Below are 24,719 nucleotides of genomic sequence, written 5' to 3'. Positions count from 1 at the left end.
TTCAAATTTGGACTCAGATACTTGTTAATTGTGTGACTCTTGGAAAGTCATTTAAACAAGTATTCCTCAGTTTCCTCATTTTTAAAAAAAAAGCTGGAGAAAGAAAAAAAAACAAACCACTCCAGCATCTTTGCCAAGAAGACCCCAAATTGAGTCATGAAGAATCATATATAACTGAAATGACTAAACAGCAATAACATCAAGAATAAGTCATGTCAGATTAATTTTATTTCCTTTTTCATGGGGTTATTAGATAAGGTTTTGTCCTTTATTTTCAAAGAAGTTCACTACATCAGGGAGATGATACCATGACAAGCACATAAATTGGATTTGAGTGAGGGGATGCTGTGCTAAGTCAACAGCCTCACTTTCTCCTCCAGATCCATCTGATCCGGTGATCATATGAATCAGGACCACGGGAGATGGTGAGATAATCAGGGCTAAGTGACTTGCCGAAGGTCACATAGCTAACAGGAGTCAAGTGTCTGAGTCTGGATTCGAACGCCGATCCTCCTGACTACAAGGCCAGTGCTCGATCCACTGCATCACCTGGCTAGCTGGTTATTAAATAGTTGCTTGGGAATTGTTATAGCTCTAACTTAATTAGATTTTAGGATATTATTTGATTAAGTTTCTAATGCTATTCCTGAGTTGGAGGGGGAGGTATTGAATCATGTAAGATTGATTATAGTACAGTTATAGGAACCCAGATTTACTACAATAGCTGAACTTAGTGAATTATTTACATCTCAACAGGATGCCTCCAATGGAATGTCCCAGGAATCTGTGCTCAATCCTATGCTATTTAGAATCTTTTATAAATGACTTGAATAAAAATGCAGATTACCTAGAGACTGGAAAGAGTGATGAAAGGGTCATGATTTGAAAAATCTTGACAGGAGAGAAAATTGGACCCAACTAAGAAATATTTAAGAGATAAAAGTAAACATATTAGCTTTTTAAAAAACCACCCCTTTTTAAAGTATAAGATAAAGGTTTTACTATTCTTTTTCAGTCATTCAATAATGTCTTACTGGTTATGAACCCATAGCATGCTAAGTTTTTCTATTTTCCACTATCCAGAAGTCCAAATTCATGCCTCTTGCTTTCATGATACTCTCTATCCATTGCATCCTCTGCCATCCTCTTTTCCTTTTGCTTTTAATCTTTCCCAACATCAAGATCTTTTCCAGTAAGTCCCATCTTCTCATGATGTCATCAAAACTTCAGTGTCAGAACAGCCTGAATTAACTTCTTTAAGCATTGAAAGCATCCTGAATTGTCAAATCAACAGTGTGGTATGGAATCCAAGAAATCTAATATAATCCTGGTATAATCCATACCGAGGAATAAGGATATGAAAAACTCACTGTTGTCAGTCCTATTTAGTCTAGGTCTTGAATAATGTATTCATTTCTAACTGTCACACTTTAAGAAGTGCATTGATGAGCCATAGAGTATCCAGAGGAGGGCCACAAGGATGGTGCATATCCCCAAGAACATGCTTCCATGACAAGCTATTCATTCTATTATAGTTTCATAAATCTAGAGTGTGAAGGGATATTAGAGCCCAACCTCTTCATGTTTCATATATGGACACTAAGATCCAGCAAGTTTGAAATTTCTAAAGCACATAAAAGATTCTTGATAAAAATTTGTTCTCTTCTTCCTTCCCTTCCCCACTTATCCAAGGGAACAGTAGTTGGAATTCAAACTGAGATTTTATGATTCCAATGTATGTATTCTAGTTTAAGCACTCTTAGCACTATGCCTACTATTGAAGAATACGGGGATGGTTAGTTTGAAGAAAAGATTTAGAAAAGGACATTGTAACTGGCTTCCAAGTATTTAAAGGATGGATACATGAAGAGAAGAGGGGTTGGATTTAATCTTTTGGATAGCAGATGCAGACCAGATGAGACTAGAATACGAGTATACTTTGCAAAGCAGCAAATTGCAAAGTGGCAAATTTAGACTTGGTAGAAGGAAAGACCTCCTAATAATGACACTTATTCAAAAGTGCAACAGCCTTTTAGGAGGTAGTATTATTTTTCCTCTCACTAAGAATCTTCAAGATAAGTTTGGTGGACTGCTTGTTTGAATATGTTGTAGAGAGAATTCTTTCTCAGGTGTGGGTTAGACTAAATGGTAAAACAGATCTGGCCTTACTCAAACTCTATGATGCTCTCAACAAGAAGATAAAAAAGGTCTAATTAGTTCAGTTTTCTCAAAATTCCTGACTTTTTTATTAATTTGAAAACTGGGGGTGGGGGAGGAAGCAAAGAAGAGCTTAGTAACCCAGGATCTCTGTTGATATTCACAGACTTAATCACAGATACTCTTTGTAATTAAAGATTTAATATCAAGTGATTACTATATCTAAAATTTCTATTCTAATTGCCACCAAAAGAAAAATCACAACTGAACTGGCTAGAATACTTTCAGAAACAACGTTGTCCTCTCAAAATTCCTTTCTAATCATTTGTTTTTGTTTTTAACTTGCATTTAAAATACAAAGAAAAAAATAAAATCACATACATAAAACCCTTCAGTTTTCTTGGCAAAGATAATGGACTAGTTTCCCATTTCCTTCTCCAGCTCAATTTTACAGATGAGGAACCTGAGGTAAACAGCATTAAATGATTTGCCTAGGGTCACACAGTTACTAAGTGTCTGAGGCTGAACTTCAACCCAGGGCTTCTTGGTTCCAAACTCAGTAATCTAGCTACTGCCCACATAAAGACCTAAGCTTTCTCTAAGTCTGTATCTGCTTATTCTAAATATAAAAGTAATAAGAATGCCCTTGCAGATCAAAATATTGTAGGCAATTATAAAAACATATAATCATATACCCAGTCATAAAATAATAGATTTAGAGCCAGAAGGAATTTTAGAAGTCATAGAGTTAAAAAACCCTATGACTGTCCTTACTCCAAATCCAATCCTTTGTAGGTTTCACCCTTCTGGTTCTATGATCCAATTTGCTCCTTAATGTTTTAATATTCAATTCAATTCCACTTAGAATTCAATAAAGTATTCTTAGTCATCTAGAAAATTTATTTCTCTTGATCTCTAGTCTTTTGGAATCTTATTTGAGTTATATTGAAAATTGATTCTTGAACAACTATAAATTTGTATAGATTTTTTCTGCTTTTATTTGACCATATCAATCAATTCTTCCTTACTTTAGCATTATTTCCACTTCCATAGTATACTCACTGAAGTATTGAGTCCAGTTGTAGTGATTCCACTGCCATCAGTGATGAAAATCTAACATTATAGACACACTGACACATCTGTTTCATTTTATGCCTATTTGTTGTCTTTCCAGTGCATATATATATATATATATATATATATATATATATATATATATTCTAGATGATCTGGTTTAGTTGTATCTTATACCAAGCTTTCTAGTGGCTCATTTTTTCCCTTCACTGAATTTTATTATTTATAACCTTCAACCATTTTATTCTGTAATACTGTGAAAATCAACTTCTATTTGGAAAAAAGTATTGCCTTTGGCCACTATGCCTTTGTACTCAAAGAGGTTAAATGTTTGCAAAATGAAGCAGTCTTTGGGCTTTTTGTTGGCCTCTGCAAAGCAGATAGTAATGAGGGTTCATGCTGGGATAATGGCAATTGGGATAGAAAGAGGACAGATAGATATATGAGAGATACTGGAGAAATAAAATCAATGGTGTTTTGGTGACTGGTTGTAAGGGGTGAGGGAAAGAGAAGAGTCAGAAAAAAAGTGATAAGATTGCAAATAATAGTGAAATCTAAAGGAAGTTTAGTTTTAGGGGGAAAAGCAATAGGCTCAGTTTTTGATAAGTTGGGCTGAGATGATGATGATGGTACATATAAGTGAAATTATCTTAGAGGAAATTAGAGATATGTAGAATGATGTTTTGTCCTTCATTCTTCAAGAAGATCATGACCTCAGGAAGGTGATGCCTTAACAAGCTTATGAACTGAATTTGAGTGAGGGGGACTGTGTCTAGTTGCCAGCCTCATTTTCTCCTCCAGAGATATCTGGGTCCAGGGCATCAGAATGACTGGAGATGGCCCTGGATGTGAGGCAATCAGGATTAAGAAACTTCCCCATGGTCACTCAGCTAGTGAATGTCTAGTTTCTGAGGCTGGTTTCAAACTCCCACCTTCCTGACTCCAAGACTCTGCTGCACCACTTAGCTGCCCCAATATGTAGAATAGACTTAAGATGAAAGGTCAAGATTCAAGGTTGTTAAGGTTAAATGTTTAACAACCAGGTTTCCCCATTCCCCATACACAAAATATATATTTTTAAGTTGAATATGCCTTGACATTTTCTTCATCACTTTGTCTAGAAATCAAAAAAAAAAAACAATCAGCCAAGCCCTGATTGGTAACTTTTACTCATTTCCAAAGGATAAATGATCACTGAAAATTAATAAGTTCTTGGCAACTGTTTTGAGCTAGCTCTAGCACCCTCTTGCTAGGATTGGAGATTGTGAAGGGTACCACCAAGCATTTGTAGGAACACCTATGTTAAGGAGATAAGATGAAAAACTTAAAATAGAGAGAAAGACAGTATCTCCAGAATCATCGCCTAAGTGGAGAAAGTATATAGAAGAAGATGGTCAATTGACCCTGATGCTGCAGGAATATAATTCAAATTCATCTATATAATTCAAAATAGTAGAGAGCACCAATAGGGATACAAAGGCATACATGTACAATATTAGGACTGACAAAAAGTCATTGCATTTGGTGATTAAGTCTTTGATGACTTTTGAGGAAGGATTCAATGGAAGAGGGATTGAAGAGGTGTGAGGTGGTACCTTGTAGTTGCTTAATTCACATTTCTCCAATCAGTAATGATTAGGAGCATCTTTTCATGATCACATGTAACTTTAATTTCTTCATTTGAAAACTTCCTGTTCATACCCCTTTGACCATTTATCAGTTGAGGACCTAGAGTTTTCCCCAGAAATGTTGCTTTATGAGAGGAGAGAGAGAGAGAGAGAGAGAGAGAGAGAGAGAGAGAGAGAGAGAGAGAGAGAGAGAGATAGAGAGAATAGGTAAGAGATGCTCTAGAAGAAAAAGCTTCTTGTTTTCACTTTTACTTTAGGATTATGAAATTCTAAATATCTTTGCAGGAAAGAAGTCAGAGGAGAAAGATTCAGACACGTGAGAGAAGAGGGATTATTTCTGAAACGATTACAGAAGAGATAGGAAAGAATGACATTAAGAATTCAAATACAATAATTAGCTTTAGTGAAAAGGGATGGCTCAACCTCTGTGTGAGGAAAAGATAAAAAAATAAATGTAGTGCTAGTTAAGCTAATTAAGGCAGCAAGACTATCAAAATCATGAATTACAGTCATCATAATGATGAAATTGAACTGAACCATTTCGTTACCCAATCTATTGTTCTGTATTAAACTTGTGAACAGTTTAATCACTGCTCCCATGAACACTTGATTTTTGTGGATGAGGATCCTCTTTTGGTATGTCTTCACATGTTACATTTTACATTAGTCAGAAATAGAGTTTGCCTGAAAATGAGTTTACCACTCCTTTATTCCTTGGTACTGGCAATTTTTGGCCCTCAGAAGGGGAAAATTAAACACATTCAAGTCTTCTGATTAAATAGATGTTGACAGCATCTTTTCAAATATTGAACCAAAGAGATAAATGATAAATGAATATGTCTTTTGGGGGGAGGGGTGGATTGTAGGGTCCAGCTAATTAATTGGGTTTTTGGACATGTTTCTATTTCTTTTTTTTCTCTTTTTCTTGTTTAACTATAATAAAATTTCCTATTCATTCTATACTAGGACAACATTCGTCATACTGATATGTCTAAATTCCATGGAGAGTTTCCATATAAAAAAGAACTTTTATTATTAAGGTATATAATTCAAAATGTTCTAAGATATGATCCCAAGTCAAGAAGCTAACAACAAACATTTAAGAAAAGTCTGTTTTATAGAGGAAACAAAGATATTCCTGTTCACTATTGCTTTAAAATCTAGTTAGATAACTAAGACAGAAATGTAAAAGACAAATTAAAATATACCAAGTACCATTTCAGTGGCTTAGACCAAAGTGTGATAGGGAGTTTAGAGGAGAAAGAGAATACTGAGGTCTGAGATGATCCCATAGGATTAATGAGTGATTTGCAGAAGAGTTACAGATATAAATTAGCTTTGAAAAAAGGTTGGAATTGGATAATAAAAGGAATTAACAGTATATTCTAGGTAAAAGTGAACATAAATAAAGACTCCAAGAATGCATATAATGCACATGGGAAGCAATGAGTAGGTCAAAAAGGTTCATGTAGAAAAGTAAAGTGGGTATGTGAGAAATCATAAGAGATATTGAATTCCAGAGAGATTTTATGATTACAAAAATGAGACATTCTAAAAAGCTTTTGAGGTAAGAGGTACAAAGTAGCACTTTGGAATGATTAATTTGGTGACCTAGAAAATTTCACCTAGAAAATCCTTGGATTTAGAACTGAATTATTTTCAATCTAGGAGTAATGTAATGTACCTCAAAACTAAGAGAATGATAGTAGGAATAGAAAGAAAGAAATGAACAAGAGATGAATTCTGAAAGTAATCACTAAGGTTTTTTGAAGCCATGTTGCTGGTCAACAGTTTTTCAGTCATGTTGGATTCATGACCCCATTTGGGGTTTTCTGGACAAGATATTTGCCATTTCCTTCTCTAGTTCATTTTACTGTTGAGGAAACTTGAACAAATAGGATTAAATGACCTGTCCAGAATCATACATCTAGGTTAGATTTGCTCTCACAAAGATGAGTCTTCCTGACTCCAGGTCATTGTGCCACCTGGCTGCCCTTTTAGGAAGCCATAGTTATTGGTTAATGTAATATCTTCTTCATGTAGGCAACATTGACATAATAACAACACAACGAGGTGAAAAATAACCATTTCATTATGGACTACATCAGCCTAACCATTTGATGGTTTTTAACTCGATAGACATATTGTTTTTGTTATGTAGAAGAGAATTCCATCTTTTCATAAACAAATCCTCCCTAGGTATAAGAAGTATTTTTTTGAACATGAGGAAGGGATATTGGATCATGATTCTTTTGGAGAGAAAATGCTCTTTTTGGGGGGGGTTGGTTTTCTGCAAGGCAATGAGGTTAAGTGACTTGCCCAAGGTTATACAGCTAAGCAAGTATTAAGCATTAAATCTGATGTCAGATTTGAATTCAGGTCCTCCTGAGAAAATAATCTTGATAGAAATATCTGCATATGATTGCATTTTCCTTAGGACACTGGGACCTATTTTCTTTTCTTTTCTTTTTATTTTTTACAAGGCAATGGGGTTAAGTGGTTTGCCCAAGGCCACACAGCTAGGTAATTATTAAGTGTCTGAGCTCTGATTTGAACTCAGGTTGGGCCAGTGCTCTATCCACTGCACCACCTAGCCGCCCCCTGGGGACCTATTTTCAAAATAAATGTCGGCCATTTCACATTCAAAATATCCTTTAAATTCTCTTATCTAGTGAACTTAATATTTTCAAAATCAATTCTCTGGCAAAAAAAAAGGAAATAAATATTTCATTATGTGACTTCCTTTCTTTAAAAAAAAAAGTGTGACTTTGAGCAAGTTCATTTCAGTGCTGGACTTTCACCAAATTTTGGCCTTTGCTCTTAATACAGGAAAATTGGGCGGTCAAGCTTGCTTATGAGATTTTTGCTGCTTCCTTTTACTTGGATAGTCAATATCAAAGGCCTAGAGAACACTGTAGGATCTGCTATGATTGACATCACTGTTTCCTGTTGTGTCTGGAAGCAAAGATGCACAAAATTGCTGGCTAATGATTCATGTACATATTTTATTCAAGACAAAAGTTTCAATTTATGGACTTTGACAGTTCTCTTATTCTGAAATATTTCACTTGGTATGAAGCACAGAGGTGGATTATGACAAAACTAATAGAGATATAAATATGCGATATTTTCCCATATCCATCCATCCACATGAATTATATAGGTCTAATCGGACTTTTCCAATTTTATAGAACTATCTTTTAATATAATATGAATATTGAATATAGTAAATGGCCATCCCTGATTTAAAAAAATAACAGTTCCATGTAATACATTACTGAAGTATTCATATATATCTTAAGTAGATTTCACATTAAAAATACCTGCCTAAAAAATATTTGACTTCTTTACTGTATCAGGACTGGACAGTTGCCAGCAGAGAATTTTATCACAATATAAATGATTTTTTAAATGTTTGTTTCCCAGCCAGGGTTCTCTCTCCCCAGGCACCTCCCAGTCCCATTGTTTCTTTGTTCTAACGGATATACAAAGGACTTAGTGTTTTGTTTTCTGGCCCAGATCTATTAGATAAAGTCTGCATATTTGAACTTAATCTTCTAAGCACCTAAGCACGCAACCTATTTTGGTTTAAAACACCTTAAAATTTAATGTCAAAATCTCATATTTTACAAATGTTATCTGGACACCAGGTTTTTCTCAAGTTATCTTTTGCCAGAATTCTAATGATTACCTTTGAAATGCCAGTGAAAATCAAACTCATCTTGGTCTTTGAGGCAAGAATGAACCTTTTCAGATACCACCTGATCATCAAGTTTGGGGGGTTGTCAAAATTCATGGAAGTATAGTCTTTATTTATCTAAATCCTCAAAGAAAACTTTTCTGAGTTAAAAATATCATTTGAAAATTTATATTCTTCTTACCTTTTCCCCTTCTTTTAAAAATCTTTGTAATGAGGGAATGATGGTTCACTGAGGATATATTTGGAAACAAGCAAAAACTACCAAAGCTCCCAAAGAAAATAAGTGAAAATTATGTCCTTTATTATTATATTCTTTATTTTGGCATCCATAAATATGGATTGTGAGTGATAATTTATAGTAAGGCAAATGACAAGGTGTTGACTAGAAAGCCAGTCTGGAATACCTGGTTTCAAGCCTGTTTCTCATACAGAGTAGCAAGTCACTTAACCTCTATTTGCCTCAGTTTCCTCCTCTGTAAAAAGAATGACAATATTAACCACTGCCTTACAGAATGGCTGTAATGATCAAATGAGACAATATTTGTAGAGCAACTAGAGCATAGTAAAGGTGGAGGGTAGAAGGACCTGGTGTACTATGGTCCTGGGCTTATGAAGAATCAGAAATAAAAACAACAAAATGGCACATAGGAAGTTCAAAATAAATATTAGCTTTTAGTATTGTTTTGATATTGTTGTTGTTGCTATCCCAGTCTTAAAAGTGAATGGGATCATAAACTTAGAGTTGGAAGGCATCTCAGAGACCAGCCAATCCAAATTCTTTTTTTAAGAGATTAGCAATAATAGTGTAGATGCTTGCAGAAGTTAAATTGTCCAAGATTTCACAAGTAATAAGTAATAGACCTAACTTATCAACCCAGGTTCTTGAATAATCTGTTATGTACAACTTGTTATTCCTTTTAAATATGTACTAATATTCCTACTGTGTCCCTCTGTTACTCACTGCTACTAAAGAAAATTGCTTATTTACAAAGAGACTAAAGAAAGTTCTCAGAAGATTCTGCTTTGGTTCTACCAAGTAGAAAGCCCCCCCCCCCCCGCAATGAGCTGATCATGTTTATTAAGGTTTAAAAAAAAATAAAAATTCTAGGAAGGGAAAATTGAAGTGGTTCTCAAGATATTTCAAAATGGAGTAGGGAGGACAACTGAATGTTTTAATTTGAAATATCTCAACGATTCAGAAGAAAGTTTTTTTTATTGTTCACTTGATGGGCTTTTGCACTCTTGGATGGGTAATTAGAGTAATGCAACACAAGAAATGGGATAGGGAACTGTGAGAGTTGAGCCTTCAGAATTGTCTCTAAAGCCAACTCAATTTGCTATTGCTTTGAGAATGTCAGTTTACTCCTTTAAACTTGGACTTATCCATCGCTTACCACTTGACATTTTTGTGGCTGATTTTCAGAGACTGAAAAGAATGAAATGTTCTGTCACTTTACTTGTTGATCAAGTGTTATCTATTCATATGGAATAGAGCATGAAATGTTTTACACATGAATGAATTAGTTATAAATTCAGCACTGACATAGACTTGCTCATAAAATTATCTTGATATTTTTCTCTGAGGGTTCAAGAAATGGAGGAGGGGAGAGAATAGGCATTAAAGGAAAGTTTCCAAATTAACTACCAAGAACATATGAAGACACATTCTGCATCCAGAGAAAGAACTGATAGAAGTGTGTGAAAATGATAATACATATAATACATATGAATATTTGTAGCCATCTCTGGTGGGGTGGTGGGGCAAAAAGGGAATAAAAAGGGGGAAAAAAAGAAAGCTACAAGAAAACTTTATTATATATTTAAAAGGAATAGCAAGTTGTACATAACAGATTTGCAGTCTTGTAAAATCACCTTTTTTCTCTATTTTACTGTGTTATGGAAATGTTTGATTTATTTCTTAAGTTTATAGAAAATGTTCATTAAATGTCTTTGGGTAATTACTAAAACTTCCACAGCACCAACTCATGTTGAGTTAAGAGCTGGCCCTTTGGAAGTTCCATAATAGTGCAGTCAACTCACTGAAGACTGGTCAATCTTGGCACTCTACTTTGTAGAAGATGGCTTCCCAAAGTTGTTTCAGAGATCTGGTACCTTGAAAATCATGCTTTACTATACTGTTTATCTTCTCTAACTCCCACTGCTCCTTTCCAAATTCTCCTCATATCTTGGGATACTCAAGGGTAAGGGGGAAAGTTCCCCTATATTCATTCCCTGGATTGAAGTTCAAAATTTATGTGTTGTTAGATAACCTGGATCATATGCAGTTGGTGTATGAACTCAGACTGGATTTGTGGCTATATGATGAAGATTATTTAGCTACAATATTGCTTTTTTTTATATGATACTAAATATCAAGATAAAAACTGGCTGAAAATAATGGGAGAAATTCTATTCAAAACATACATGCTTCTTAATGTTGACTGTTTTTCAAGTAAGCAAAATAGCAAATTTTTAACCAAGCTTTCCAGGTTTTGGTCCAGATATTTGGTTTTGTGTGGACAGTCTTAAATTGAGTGAAAAACATTTAAGGCAATCAGTTAACAAATATTTAATAAGCATAATACTAAATACTGGTGATCCAAAAAAGGGAGGATGGGAAGAGAGAGAGAGAGAGACAGATTCAGAAAGACAGAGAGATATATAGAAACAGAGAGAGACAGAAAGACACAGAGAAATACAGATATAAAGACAGAAACACAAAGATAAAGGGACACAGACAGAGAGGTAAAGACAGATAAGAGAGATACACAGAGACAGAGATGGAGATTAAGACAGAGACACCCAGAGAGAGAGAGAGAGACAGAGAGACAGAGAGAGAGACAGAAAGAGACAGAGAGACAGAGAGACAGCAATAGAAAGATAAAGGCATAATTATTATTCAGGACAAAGAAAATATAAAATTTTGCTTCAGTTGGAACTCCAAAGGCCAGCCAAATAAAACATTTTATTCACATTAGAAATGTCCATGCCTTGGCTTAACGAACTGTGGTAAATGCATATGATGGAACACTATTGTTCTATTAGAAACCAGGAGTGATAGGAATTCAGGGAAGTCTGGAAGGATTTGCATGAACTGATGCTGAGCGAAATGAGCAGAACCAGAAGAACATTGTACACCCTAACAGCAACATGGGGTGATGATCAACCTTAATGGACTTGCTCATACCAACAGGGCAACAATCAGGCACAATTTCGGGATACCTGCGATGGAGAATACCATCTGTATCCTGAGAAAGAACTGTGGAGTTTGAACAAAGATCAAAGACTATTACCTTTAATTTAAAGAATGTTATCTTATTATGTAATTCTGCTATAGCACATACTATAGCACATACTAACCATATCCTTAAGGATATGATTTCTCTCTCATCACATTCAACTTAGACTAATAAACTGCCTTCTGTGGCAGGTGGGGGGAGGAAAGCAAGATGAAGGAAAATTGTAAAACTCAAAATAAATAAAACGTTTCTAAATTTAAAAAAAGTCCATTTCTGTCTTCCACTAACATCTCTATTCTGAGTACCTCATCATGGTCTTAAGTTCTTCCCAACAATTTATAAAATTTACCAGGTCCAGGAAATGACTGCAAGTCTCAACTTGTATATATCTTTCCTGGGGCCAACGCTTGCTAAGTTCAGAGAGGCACATCATCAAAAGATTGGTCACTAGATGATTAATGTTTTGGGCTACTGGAGAGCATAGTACTTGTGTGGGTAGTCATTGTCACTGATGAAATAGGTTATTTTGGCTAAAGAAACATATAACTACATGATGGATGTTTATACCAATGTTTTAATAAGTAGTAGATTTACTTTGCTCAAATATCATTTGCAAATGAGCATAGGAGTTTATAAAATTTAGATTCTAAGGAAGCTTAGGGATTATCTAACCCAAAAATGTGTTTCATAGAAGAGGAAATTAAAGACCAGTTTGGTGAAAGTTGCACAGATAAGCCAGATTCAAACTCAAGTCTTCTCTCAGCAAATTTTCTCCTCCATCATCATTCTACCATACTACAGTGCCTGCTATAAATCCATTTGAACACTTAATCTTTTTGTGTGTCATCGACCCCTCTGACAATCTGACAAGACTATGACCCTATATTTTGTGTGAGGTAGGAGTGTATACATGTGCCTGTGTCATTTTTCAGTCATGCCCAACTTTTTATGAATCCATTTAGGGTTTTCTTGGCAAAGATACAGGAGTACTTTGTCATTTCCTTCTTCAACTCATTTTACAGATGAGGAAACTGAGGCAAATAGAGTGAATTGGCTTGCTCAAATTCACCAGGTAGTAAGATAAGATTTGCACTAATAAATATGAATCTTCCTGACTTCAGACTACCTGACTGTCTGTGTTTTCATGAGCATAAAATAAAATGCATAGTTAAAAGTCAATCAATTCTAATAAAAAATAGTTATTAATATATTGTATTAAATCAAGTTCATAGAAACCAATTTAAGAACTCTTACTACATTGGCACAATCTTGTGAATCTCAGTGCCTTCTTGTTATTTTGCTTACAGCCCCCTTACCTCCAGCAAGGTTTGAAGTTGATTTGGACAAGACCACCTCCACAAGCTTGCACGTTTGGTGGACCTCATCTTTGGGAAAGGTTGATTCGTATGAGCTACAACTGTTCAATGACAAAAACCAGAAGATTCAAGGGATTGTAATTCCAGAAAGTATTTTACAAAATGAAAATACATTTTCCAACCTCACTGCTGGTAGCAAATATTATTTTGTCATTCAAGCTATTTCTGGAAATAAAAGCAGCTCCGAAATTCACATCAATGGATCTACTGGTAAGACTTGATTACTTATTATTAAATATTAAACTCTCGGAGTCATGGAACATTAGAATTGGTAGACACGAGAGAGGTCATCTAACCCATTCACATTCTTTATAGAGGAGGTAACTGAGGCAAAAGGAAGTTAAGCAGGTGGCACAACAACACTTATGTGTCTAGCTCTGACCTGTCTTCCAAATTCTAACCCTATATCTCCAGTTACCTAAAGGGAACCTTCACTGATACTTTGAAGCTAAAATGTAAAAATCTAGTTTGGCATATACTCCACCCCCCCCAAACACCTGATCTTTTTTTATAATATCTAATCTCATATATTTGAAACCTCAATGTTATCTTGGCTTCTGACCCAAACAACTTTGTGGGGTAAGTATTATTTTTGAAAGTTGCCCAGATAAGTCAGATTCAAACCCAAGTCTTCTATTAACAAATTTTCTCTTTCTCAATCATCAAAGTTTTAAATGTGAAAACTGAAGAAGAGATTAAGTGACTAGCACAGGTCAATAGTTAGCAACTGCTTGAGGTAGAATTAAATAGGTTTTTCTGGCTCCCAACTCCAGCACTATATCCATGGTGCCACCTTGTAGATGAGATATTTCTCTCTCCTCTTCTCTTCCCTTCCACCTACTCCCTCCTTATTAAATTCTTATCTTTCTGATAGTTGATTCAAATACCACCTTCTCCAGTAAGCCTTCCCCACCCTCCTCCAATAAGTCATGGATTTTCCCACTTCAGACTTCATATAATACTTTAGTAGCACTAGTTTTATGAGCAAATTACATAGTATTTGGAATGTTAATTATTTTTTCCCCTGCCTCCTATCCCCCACTAAACCAAAATAACTAAGGGTTATCACATATAGCATTTATTCAAAGTGCTTTACATGAATTAGCTCATTTCAAGTATCATGATCTCATAAATGTTTTGATCACTTCCTAATTAAACTATTAACTGAATAAAATAAAATAAGTGCTAGGGCAAGTGTTGGAATCCAGGTGTCATGACTCCCATTTGAATTGCCCTGTCTACAACTTCATATTTAATCCCAAACTTAGGACAGAAACTTCTCTACATCTCCCTCACCCCAATATCATTTGGAAAGCAGTTAGAGGTCATTAAAAATTACTGAGTTTGAAGACCTGAGTTCTACTTCTAATTTTACTATATGGCTTACCAAAACCTAGAGTAACTTCCTTGGAGTTACAATTTTTTCTTCTCTATAAAATGCATTCAAGTGAACAGTCTCAAGTTGCTATCATCACTTAAAATTTTATTAACACTTAAAATGGAATTGTGTTGATCAATAAATTCCAATAGCTTTGTTTCTTTAATGAAAGGGAGTAAAATGGGGAAAAATAGGGAAGATGGAGAAAAATGAATATAAATAGAAAAGCATGATTCAGAAAGATGAAATGGAAGAGACCAAAGACTTATAGATTCCGCAGAAGTCTCATATTTCTGAATCATCAGTGTTTTATTTAGGAAAATAATCAGTAGACCTTGGATATGATGAGTACCAAATAATTTCATAAAGAATAAAATAGAGGTGGCTAGGTGGCATAGTGGATAAAGCACCGGCCTTAGAGTCAGGAGTACCTGGGTTCAAATCTGATTTCAGACACTTAAAAATTACCTAGCTGTGTGGCTTTGGGCAAGCCACTTAACCCCATTTGCCTTGCAAAAACATAAAAAAGAATAAAATAGATTATATTTTGATAGGTGGGAAAGGACTTGTTATTGATGTGGGAGATATCCTTGAATTAGCTATTCATGTATAGTCAGATTATCATCTTATCATAGATAATTTCATAGCTAATAAAAAAGAAACTCAATCTGGAGCTATTAAAACAAGTAGTTGATTATAAAAAATTAGGAACTATAAATAAAATTACATTGATAACAATTTTAATAGTCTCATTTTAAAATAATTAATCATTATAAATTACCTGGAGTAATAAAGGAGATCAAAAGAGCTCAGAATGTGCTTCAGTCATCAAATATTTTGATGCTTTGACTTATTTGCTGAAAAGAGATGACTACCAAAGGCAACATCATGATAGAATGTAGACTCTTCTAGAAAAGCTTAGGAAAGAGGAGGACAGATGATTCTGGTCAGTATCATTGCACAGATCAGGAGAAATGAAAGGTAAAATCATTTTAGAAAAATTTAACAATATATCCAACTGAAAAAAGTGACTGGACAATAAACAGAAGAAAAAGAGAAAATATTTGTAAAATCATAACAAATTGCTTTCTCCATCAAAAACTGGTGAAACCACTGCACTTGAAACCTTCTTCACAATCCCAGCTGTGCTTAAAGGGGAAATAGAAAATGTTCTTAAAAAGAACAAAGTATAAATACAAGAGATTTGAGTTGTGGAGACAAGGCATTATAAAGGTCTTCAGTTTGATATACAAAGTATTTAAAAGAGGGGAGAATATAAAAGTTGTAAAAATGATTTCTGACTGTTAATAAAAAGTCAACTGAGAAAACAGCAATAATTTCTTACTGATATATGCCTATTTTCCCATTTGCACAAAATCTTTATGGAAGTTTTTAAAACACAAATCAAAGACGTTCTCCATGAGGAGACAAAACGCTTTTATAAACAGTATTCAACAGTAGACCACATCTTTTCCATTTCACAATTGAATGAAGGAGTATTGAATATAAGATCATAAATATTATTTATTGAGTGAAAAATAACATGCTTTGGTAGAATAAAATGCCAATCTAAAGGTCATTTTTTTTAGTAATGTGACTCCTATACAGATATCTATTATAATTATCTAAGATCCCTCAGAAGATATAACAACACAAATAACCTTATTCAATGACTCCCTAATAATAAATAGTAAGATAAATCATAAAATAAGGAAGTATATGCTTAACAAAAATATTTACCACTTTGATGGAATAGTTCCAGTACAAAATTCAAGTTGAAGAAAAATTTCTAATAGATCTTGAGATACTTGTGTTTGAATTAGACATTTTTTCTGATTGCATCAAGTCCCCAAACTTTAAAAAGTCTCCTTGAAGACATCTCTAACCACTCAAAAGAGTTTTGTCTGATCTTCCACACAGAAGAGACCAAGTGAATAAAGAATGCCTGTTACCTAGATTACAAAATGCCCTTGGATGGTTAACCTACAGGGATGGTCCATCAATATGCATTTTGGGGGTAAAGAGTATAGATGGCCAATAAACTGGACACAGATTTGAACAAGAAAAAGGAGGTAGGGGTAAATTTCCCTTGAGAAATTGACCCCAAGCTTCCCAAAAAAGCAAAGACTTGTGTTTTTGATATCAATATTATAATAATGTTACTGTATGCTTGTAAGAGATAAAATTTAACAGTCTTGGAAAATGATAAGTGAATATCACACAGATGGTAGTGGAAAGGCACTCAGCAGTCTGAAACATATGAACAATGAATAATTTTGATGAAAAACAGGAGTAAACCATGTCATCAAGGAATAAATGGTGTGACAGGAAGAAACGATAGAATAGTCACATAGCAAGTATGAAAAATGAAAAATACCCCCACAGGTGCCCTTACAATGTTAGGAAAAATCAAGAAAGGCCCCAGCATGTTGGGTTAACTGTCCCAATGACATGTTTATGGGAAGACAAAGACAAAAATTGCAGAAGATGAGCCAGCATAAATGAGTTTTGTAGGAAAGAACTTTCAAATCAATAAGATCATAAATCCATTTGAATACTTGAGTATATGTTAACACAATTTTATGTAGAATAGATTTTAATATAAGGCGGCTCTTGCTTGGATCCCATCCAAAGCTTAGCTCTTGAAAAACCTACATAAGGAGGTGGTTTCATTTATGTAGTTTTTCCATGTCTTATTATAGCAAGGTTTATTAACAATATGAATAATTCAGATTTCTTTAGTACTTTAGGAATCACAAAATGAATTTCACTGAAAAACTCTTATAAAATATATAGTGCAAATATTATTATCCCCATTTTACAGATGCAGAAACTAAAGCTCTCTAAGTATGAAGCTAGTATTACAGAGGAGATTTATGGGAGAGTGCCCCAACTCTTAAGGGTTGCTTTCTTACTGAAATTACTAAATTATTCAGTTACTCTACAGTCTAGCACAGTCGAGATCTCAAGCAAGTATATACAGATGCATATTCTGTATGTTTATGTATGTTGCCTGTGGAATGATGACTTCTGACACTTTGTGCCTATCTTTTATTCTACCAGTGCCATTCCCAGTGAAAGCTATCCAGGCTTCCACCAAGACTGATACTCTCCAGGTTTCCTGGTCCTCAGGTTCTGGGAATGTGGACAAATATAGGGTGATGCTACTGGATAAAGGGAGAATAGTTCATGACATCCATGCAGAAAAGCATATTACCACCCACACTTTTAATGGACTGACCCCAGGACATCTCTACAATCTCACAATCATAACTGAAGCAGCTGGGCTATGGAACTACAAGTCTAAACTAATTAGGACAGGTAAGTCTACTCAGACAACTCAAAAAGTCATACCAAGAAAGTGTGATGACATTCTCTGATGGATTGACTTAGAAAGGTTACCATAGGACAGAATAAAATTGACTAACACTGCTAGCAGTCCCAAATTGCTCTCAATCAACAAATATTTACTGAGCACTGCTCCTTTCACTAGGTTCTCCTAATGCTCCAATCTTGCCTCTTTCTAATACATCCTTCACATAAATGCCAAATATTCCTAAAGCACAGAATTCCCATTACTCTTCTTCATCTGAAAAATGATCTATTGCTGTTCCCTATACATAATTATTTCTCTTCCCAGCTCCTAGACTTTGCAGTTCTGCCTAGAATTGTGTTCCTTCTGATCTCAGACTCTCAGAATCTCTAGATCCCTTCAAGCTTCTTCTCAAATGCTTAAACTGAGCCTTTCCATATCCCTCCCTCTCACCTAGTCCTTAATATTGAAATCATGTTTTATTTACCCATCAGCATGAATGTTGTTTTCCCCAGGAAGCAGCTTGAGGAAAGGAACTATTTTGTTTTTCTCTTCATATTCCTAGCTGCTAACATACAGCAGGCATTAAATAAATACTTGTTGATTTGTTGGATTTTCTAAAGATAGGATAAAATTTTAGGTGATATTTTGTATTTCTTCTATAAATCCATCTAAGATGTCAGTACGCTTGTCATATAGGTATGCCTCTTCCAACTCTTTCAGCACCCTTATTTCAGTTTTCAGCATCCCCTCCACAAGCAGTCAATCACCTCATGCTCCTTCTGGGATGACACAGAGTCCTCTCCCAGCATTCTGGAATGCTTCTCATCTGTAAATTTCCAATCTTCTTCCATTAAACTTTACCTAACTCGTCACCCTGCTCTCTGAAAATATATTTCTTAAAAAATGCATATTCCAAGGAAATGATTCTTAACTTGGAGACATACATAGCTACACACACACACACACACACACACACACACACACACACACATATTATATATATATATACATGTATAAATATATATGTATGTATATTTGAAGGGGTCTGTGAATTTGGATGAGAAGAAAATTACTTCTTCATTTTTCTAAACTTTGGTTTCCTTTATAAATAATATGTTTTTTAGTTTATGAATTTAAAAACATCATTCTAAGAAGGGGTCCATAGGTTTTACCAGACTGTCTAAGGGATCTAAGAAACAAAAAAGATTAAGAACCCCTATTTTAAGGAAACTCCCAAGGGATAAAATGATTTAGCTGTAACTAATGATATGGTAGATAATTATATCATAGATATAACATGGTAGATTCTCAGGCAGTATAGTAAGTTAATGGGAAAGATCTTTGATGGCTGATAGGTGTTTGGGTACCCCAGTAATACATACCATGTGAACACCTTTGCCCATGTATAGAGATGACATTATTTTTAATTATTTCAAGGATATGTGATGTTATCAATAAGCACTGCCTCTGATCAAAGGGGTAGCCCTTTGTGAACTGATAAAACAGATCTTAAACCTGTTGTCTATATGACTAAAAATATATATGCATACATCAGGGTGTGGACAACCTGCTATGAGCCAGTGGGAATTTAGGAGGAATGGTTCTCAGATAATAAGCATAGAGTCCATTGCCAAACCGACACTTGAACTTTCAAATTGGAAGGACCAGTTAGAGCTTGTGGTCCTTGGACCCAGAGTCCATGTCGATAAGACAGCAAAGTTAGAAACCAATGATTATGTAAGTATACCTCTCTATAAAATATAACATGAGTCTTAAAAGTTATTTACATCCCTTAAGAGGAAAAGGTAGCTGGAAATCCTTATCCCATTGGGATAATGTATTTTGATTCTAAGACAGTTAGAGATCCAAAAGTATCTAGAGAGATTATGAAATAAAGGAAAGATCAACTGTGAGATTTCATCATATTGCTCTGATGAAATAACATCACAGCTGTCAAACTCATGAATGAACACTACAAAAATAGTGTTTTTTATACCTCACTCAGAAAATTAAGTAGGATTTTCTCTATAAAGATGAAGCATTTATCAGTCAGTGGATTTTTTTTAATTCATCCTACATACTCAAGCATGAGAATAAAGTATATCTCTTTGTACTGTTATATAATTATGCATTATTTTGTTTTTATAATAGAATGCTGATTAGTTAAATAATTTCCTATTAGATAGAGAAAAAATAAACCATTAAAAATCAAACTCTAACCTTTTGATTTTCCTCAATTCTTGCTAGCCCCAATGGAAGTTTCAAATCTGATGGTGACTAATGAGGATAGCTGTATTTCTCTCAAAGTCAAATGGAAAAGACCCCCAGGAAACATGGATTATTATAATATCACATTGTCTCATCAAGGGAGTGTTAGAGAATTCAGAACTATAGAAGCCTGGGTGACTGAAGTCCGCTTTGAGGGCTTGACTCCAGGACGCCTGTACCAGGTTATTGTTTCTACCATCAGTGGCGAACTCTCTGCTCAGAAAGCAGCAATGGGAAGAACAGGTAAGTTGAATTTCAAACATGGAATTTAGTTGCCGAGATTTTTAAAATTATTTTATCTTCATTATTACAATAATCTTGTTGAGAGAGTACATAGCCCCTCCCCCCCCAAAAAGAAGCAAAACCTCAGGAATAGTGAGAGAAAAAAATGTACTTCAGTCTGTGTTCAGATACCAACGACTCTGTCTCTGGGATGAGTTGCCTTCTTTATCATAAGTCCACCAAAGCTGCTTCAATAATTTTCCCACAGTTGCTATTATAGCTGTATTTTCTTCCACCCTATTCCTTCCCACTCTCGTTTTTTCTATTCTTTCTCTTATTTTTTTTCAGTATTTTTTTTTGTATTTCTTTCACCAAGTTGCTGACTTGGTTTTCATGATTTATCTGCATTGTTTACATTTCTCCTCCCAATTTTTCCTCTACCTCCCTTAATTGCTTTTCAAAGTCTTTTTTTGAGCTCCTCCATAGACCCACCCTGTCCCTGCTTAGAAGTGTGTTGTATCTGAGTACCCTCTCCCATGAACTTCCCTCTCTTCTGTCACTTATTTCCTCCTTCCCTCCCCCCATTCTCCTTATCCCATCCCTTTCATCTCATTTTTTCTCTAGGATAAGATAGATTTTTATACCCTATTAAGTGTGTAAGTTATTTCATCTCTGAGCCATTTCTGGTGAGAATGAAGGCTCACTTATTCCCCCTCACCTTTCCCCATTCCACTCCATCATAAAAGCTTCCTCTTGACTCCTATGTGAACTATCTTAGCTCCTTTGTCCTCTCCTTTCCCTTTCTCCCAGTACTATCCTTTATCATCATTGACTCCATCTTTTTACTATATTATACTATTATATGCTCCTTCTAACTGTTCTTATAAATGAGAACGTTCATATGAGTTATCAGTTTTTTCTTCCCATGCAGGAATACATGCAGTTCAACATCAATAAGCTCCTCATAGTTGGTTCTTCTCATCCACCACCCCCCACCATAGTTCACCTTTTTCCTGTACTTGAAGATCAAACTTTCCCTTCAGCTCTGGTTGTTTCAATAGGAAAGTTTGAAAGTCCTCTGTTTCAATGAAAGTCTATCTGTTCCCCTGAAAGAGGATATTCAGTTTTGCTGAGCAGTTGATTCTTGGTTGCAAACCAAGATCTTTTGCCTTCCGGAATATCATATTCCAAGCCCTATGAGCACTTACTATAGATGCTGCCAGATCCTATGTAATCCTGACTATAGAGCCATGGTAGTTGAATTGCTTGTTTCTGGCAATTTTTAGAATTTTCTCTTTGACTTGGGATTTTTGGAATGTGGCTATAATATTCCTGGAAGTTTTTCTTTAGGGATTTCTTTCAGGAGGTGATTGGTGAATTCCCTCAATTTCTATTTTACCCTCTGCTTCTAGGACCTCAGGGCAATTTTGCTGTATTATTTCTTGAAAAATGAAGTCTAAGCTTTTTTCCTGGTCAGGTAGCCAAAGTATTTTTGAATTATCTCTTTTGGATCGGTTTTCAAGGTCAGTTGTTTTTCCAATGAGATATTTCACATTTTCTTCTAATTTTTTTGGAACAGTTTTATTTCTTCCTGGATTCACACAAAGTCATCCACTTCCTTTAGTTCCATTCTGCATTTGAAGAAGTTATTTTCTTCAGAGAGCTTTTTTATCTCCTTTCTAGCTGGCCAATTCTGCTTTTTTTTGTTTGGTTGAGTTTGGGGGGGGGGTTTGTAAGGCAATGGGGTTAAGTGACTTGCCCAAGGTCACACAGCTAGGTAATTATTAAGTGTCTGAGACTGGATTTCAACTCAGGTCCCACCCCCACCAGACTCCAGGGCTAGTGCTCTATCCACTGCACCACCTAGCTGCACCCCGCCCCAGTCAATTCTGCTTTTTAAGTCATTCTTTTCCTCATTTGTCTTTTGTGTTGCTTTTTCCATTTGACCTCAATTGATTTTTAGCATATTATTTTTTTCAGTATTTTTTTTGTATTTCTTTCTGCTGAGTTGGTTTTATGATTTATCTGCATTGCTCACATTTCTCCTCCCAATTTTTCCTCTACCTCCCTTAATTACTTTTCAAAGTCTTTTTTGAGCTCATACATAGCCTGAGCCCATTTTCTATTTCTCTTGGAGCTTTTGGATACAGATGCCTTGATTTTATCAACTTCTGAGGATGTATTTTGGTCCTTTTTTCTGTTGTTTGCTCATTTCCTCAGCCTATGACTGATTTGCCATACTTCCAAGGCTTTGGGGTGTTTTGGGGACAATCTGCAGGGATCTTAATTCCTCCAAGGTTTTATGAGAGGCTTCAGGCCCTCCCCTCTGCCCTGAAGCAGTGAGGATGTTTCCTGCTCAGTTATGGTAATGTGGAAGCCCAAACTGCAACCTAGATCTAAGTGTGAACAAACAGCTGAGTCCTGCCCCAAGAAGAGCAGAGAGATTTCTGCAGTCTCCCCCAACCCCTTTACCATCTATGTGCTGAGAGCTCTGCATGTGCTGGGTGGCTCTGCCAACTCCCGATGCAGGTTCTCACTGCACTGCTCTGAAGTGGGTGCTCTACTATGCACTCACTCTGGTGTGGCAGAGTTCTCTCACTACCCCTTCAGGCTGTTCCTGATGATTAAACCACCCCCTCTGCTACAGACCCAGGCATCCAGCCAGGCTGTGCTGCAGCCCCTAGCCCGGTGGAACAGATCTGTATTGGAGATGTTCTAAGTTGTTTTAGACTGGGAAATTATGTCACTCAGTCTTTCTGTGGGTTCTGCCCCTCTAGATTTTGACTAGAGTCCTAATTTGATGGTTTTGAGAGTTTTGGGGGGAAGTTTCCAAGAATCCTTGCCTTCATGCTACTATCTTGGCTCCTGAGTTTTGGGTTGTTTTTTTTTTTTAGCTAGACAAGGTTACTATTTTGGATTGTCATTGAGACCTGGAAGGTAAATTCTTTTACATTTCATAAAAAATGTTTAAATCAGGTTTTAATGCTTAGAGAAAAGTGGAACATTATGTCACCTTTCTGAATAATTCAAGAAAACTGATTTTGGTCTTGAATTATCAGGATGAAATCTTGTTCCTTTTGGGTTAAGAAGATGTGACTTTTGTATAATTAATTGGTATTTATTTCTTTAATTATACATTTCTAACAACTCATTTCCTCACTACTGGGGATGAGATGATGAAAAGGAGAATCAAAGTTGACTGCTGCAGTGATTTCAATGAATTATTGTATTAATCCTCTAAATGCCTCTGGGATTTAAGAAGGAAAGAACATTTAATGGTCATAAGTCTTCAGAATCTCCTCTGTAAGATGGCACCTTTGGCAATATACCTATGCTAGAAGTAATGTTGTTTCAGGGGTCAGCATTTAATCAATAATAAACACTGTCCTTTTCATTAGATGATAAGCAAAGTTGCAGTAATATTCTCCTAGAGTTCAGGACTTGGAACTAGGAAGATTTGGATTCAAATCTTTTTTGAGTGTCTCAATCAATAAGCTCTGAGGGTCTCAATCAATTCCCTAGTTCTTAGTTACTAAGTCCACATGAATAAAAGGATTTATAACTGTAATCCCATCAATCCCTCCCAAAAAATACAAATCATTTGTATATTCATTACTAGAGTGGATAAGGAATACGTTTCTTGAGCATTGAATTTTCCAAAATGAGAAATTTTCCATATGAAGAGCTATTCTACATTAGCTTCCATTTATCTGGTAATAGGAGAGAAGCATATCAAAGGTCAGATTTTTTTTAATTCCTCTACATTTTCCACCTTTCTCCCTCTCCCAAATGGATTCCTCACTTAATTTTTTTTTCTCCTTTCCTATTTTAGTCCCTGAAAAAGTTACAAAGTTGAAGGCAATCAGCAATGGTTGGATGAGATCCCTAAGAGTGAGTTGGTTGCCTCCTATTGGAGACTGGGAATTGTACCGCATTGTGCTGTTCAATGGTTCTTCAGTCCTGCTCAACACGACCATAGGAAAAGATGCAAAGGTCTTTGACATCCATGACCTAGGGCTCATACCTGGAAGACAGTATGAGGTAGCGGTCACTGTTGAGAGTGGCGGCTTAAAGAACATCAATCGCTGCCAAGGTCGAACAAGTAAGCAATGGCAGGGAAGTTCTCCAAACAGTAAATAAAATGAAAAAATGATCAGATTTCCTAAATCAGTCCTGGGTAAAGGGAAAAACTGTAACAGGTTCATTGTTAGTGCCCTTCTGAGAAGAGTGGCAAGAGAGGGAATATGATAGAGGCAATTATTTGGGTGCCAGACATCCTTTCTGATGCCCAGTAGGTAAGGATGTATAAAGTTATTTTCAATATTTCACAGGACAAGAATGGATACAGTTTTGGGCACCCT

At 35.5% G+C, this 24,719-nt stretch overlaps 1 protein-coding gene across 2 annotated transcripts in view; it reads left to right on the top strand.

The window, feature by feature from the left end:
- Nucleotides 1-24,719, top strand: part of PTPRB (protein tyrosine phosphatase receptor type B) — a 159,532-nt gene that overhangs the window by 60,684 nt on the left and 74,129 nt on the right. For both annotated transcript variants that reach the window (XM_074226144.1, XM_074226145.1), the window contains 4 exons: nt 13,106-13,384; nt 17,616-17,873; nt 20,116-20,379; nt 24,191-24,460. In XM_074226144.1, the coding sequence (XP_074082245.1) occupies nt 13,106-13,384; nt 17,616-17,873; nt 20,116-20,379; nt 24,191-24,460 (1,071 nt within the window). The remainder of the gene's footprint in view (nt 1-13,105; nt 13,385-17,615; nt 17,874-20,115; nt 20,380-24,190; nt 24,461-24,719) is intronic.

This window comes from Macrotis lagotis, chromosome 2 (assembly GCF_037893015.1).
Source record: "Macrotis lagotis isolate mMagLag1 chromosome 2, bilby.v1.9.chrom.fasta, whole genome shotgun sequence".
Lineage (NCBI taxonomy): Eukaryota > Metazoa > Chordata > Mammalia > Peramelemorphia > Peramelidae > Macrotis > Macrotis lagotis.
This window is presented reverse-complemented; position numbering and strand designations above follow the sequence as displayed.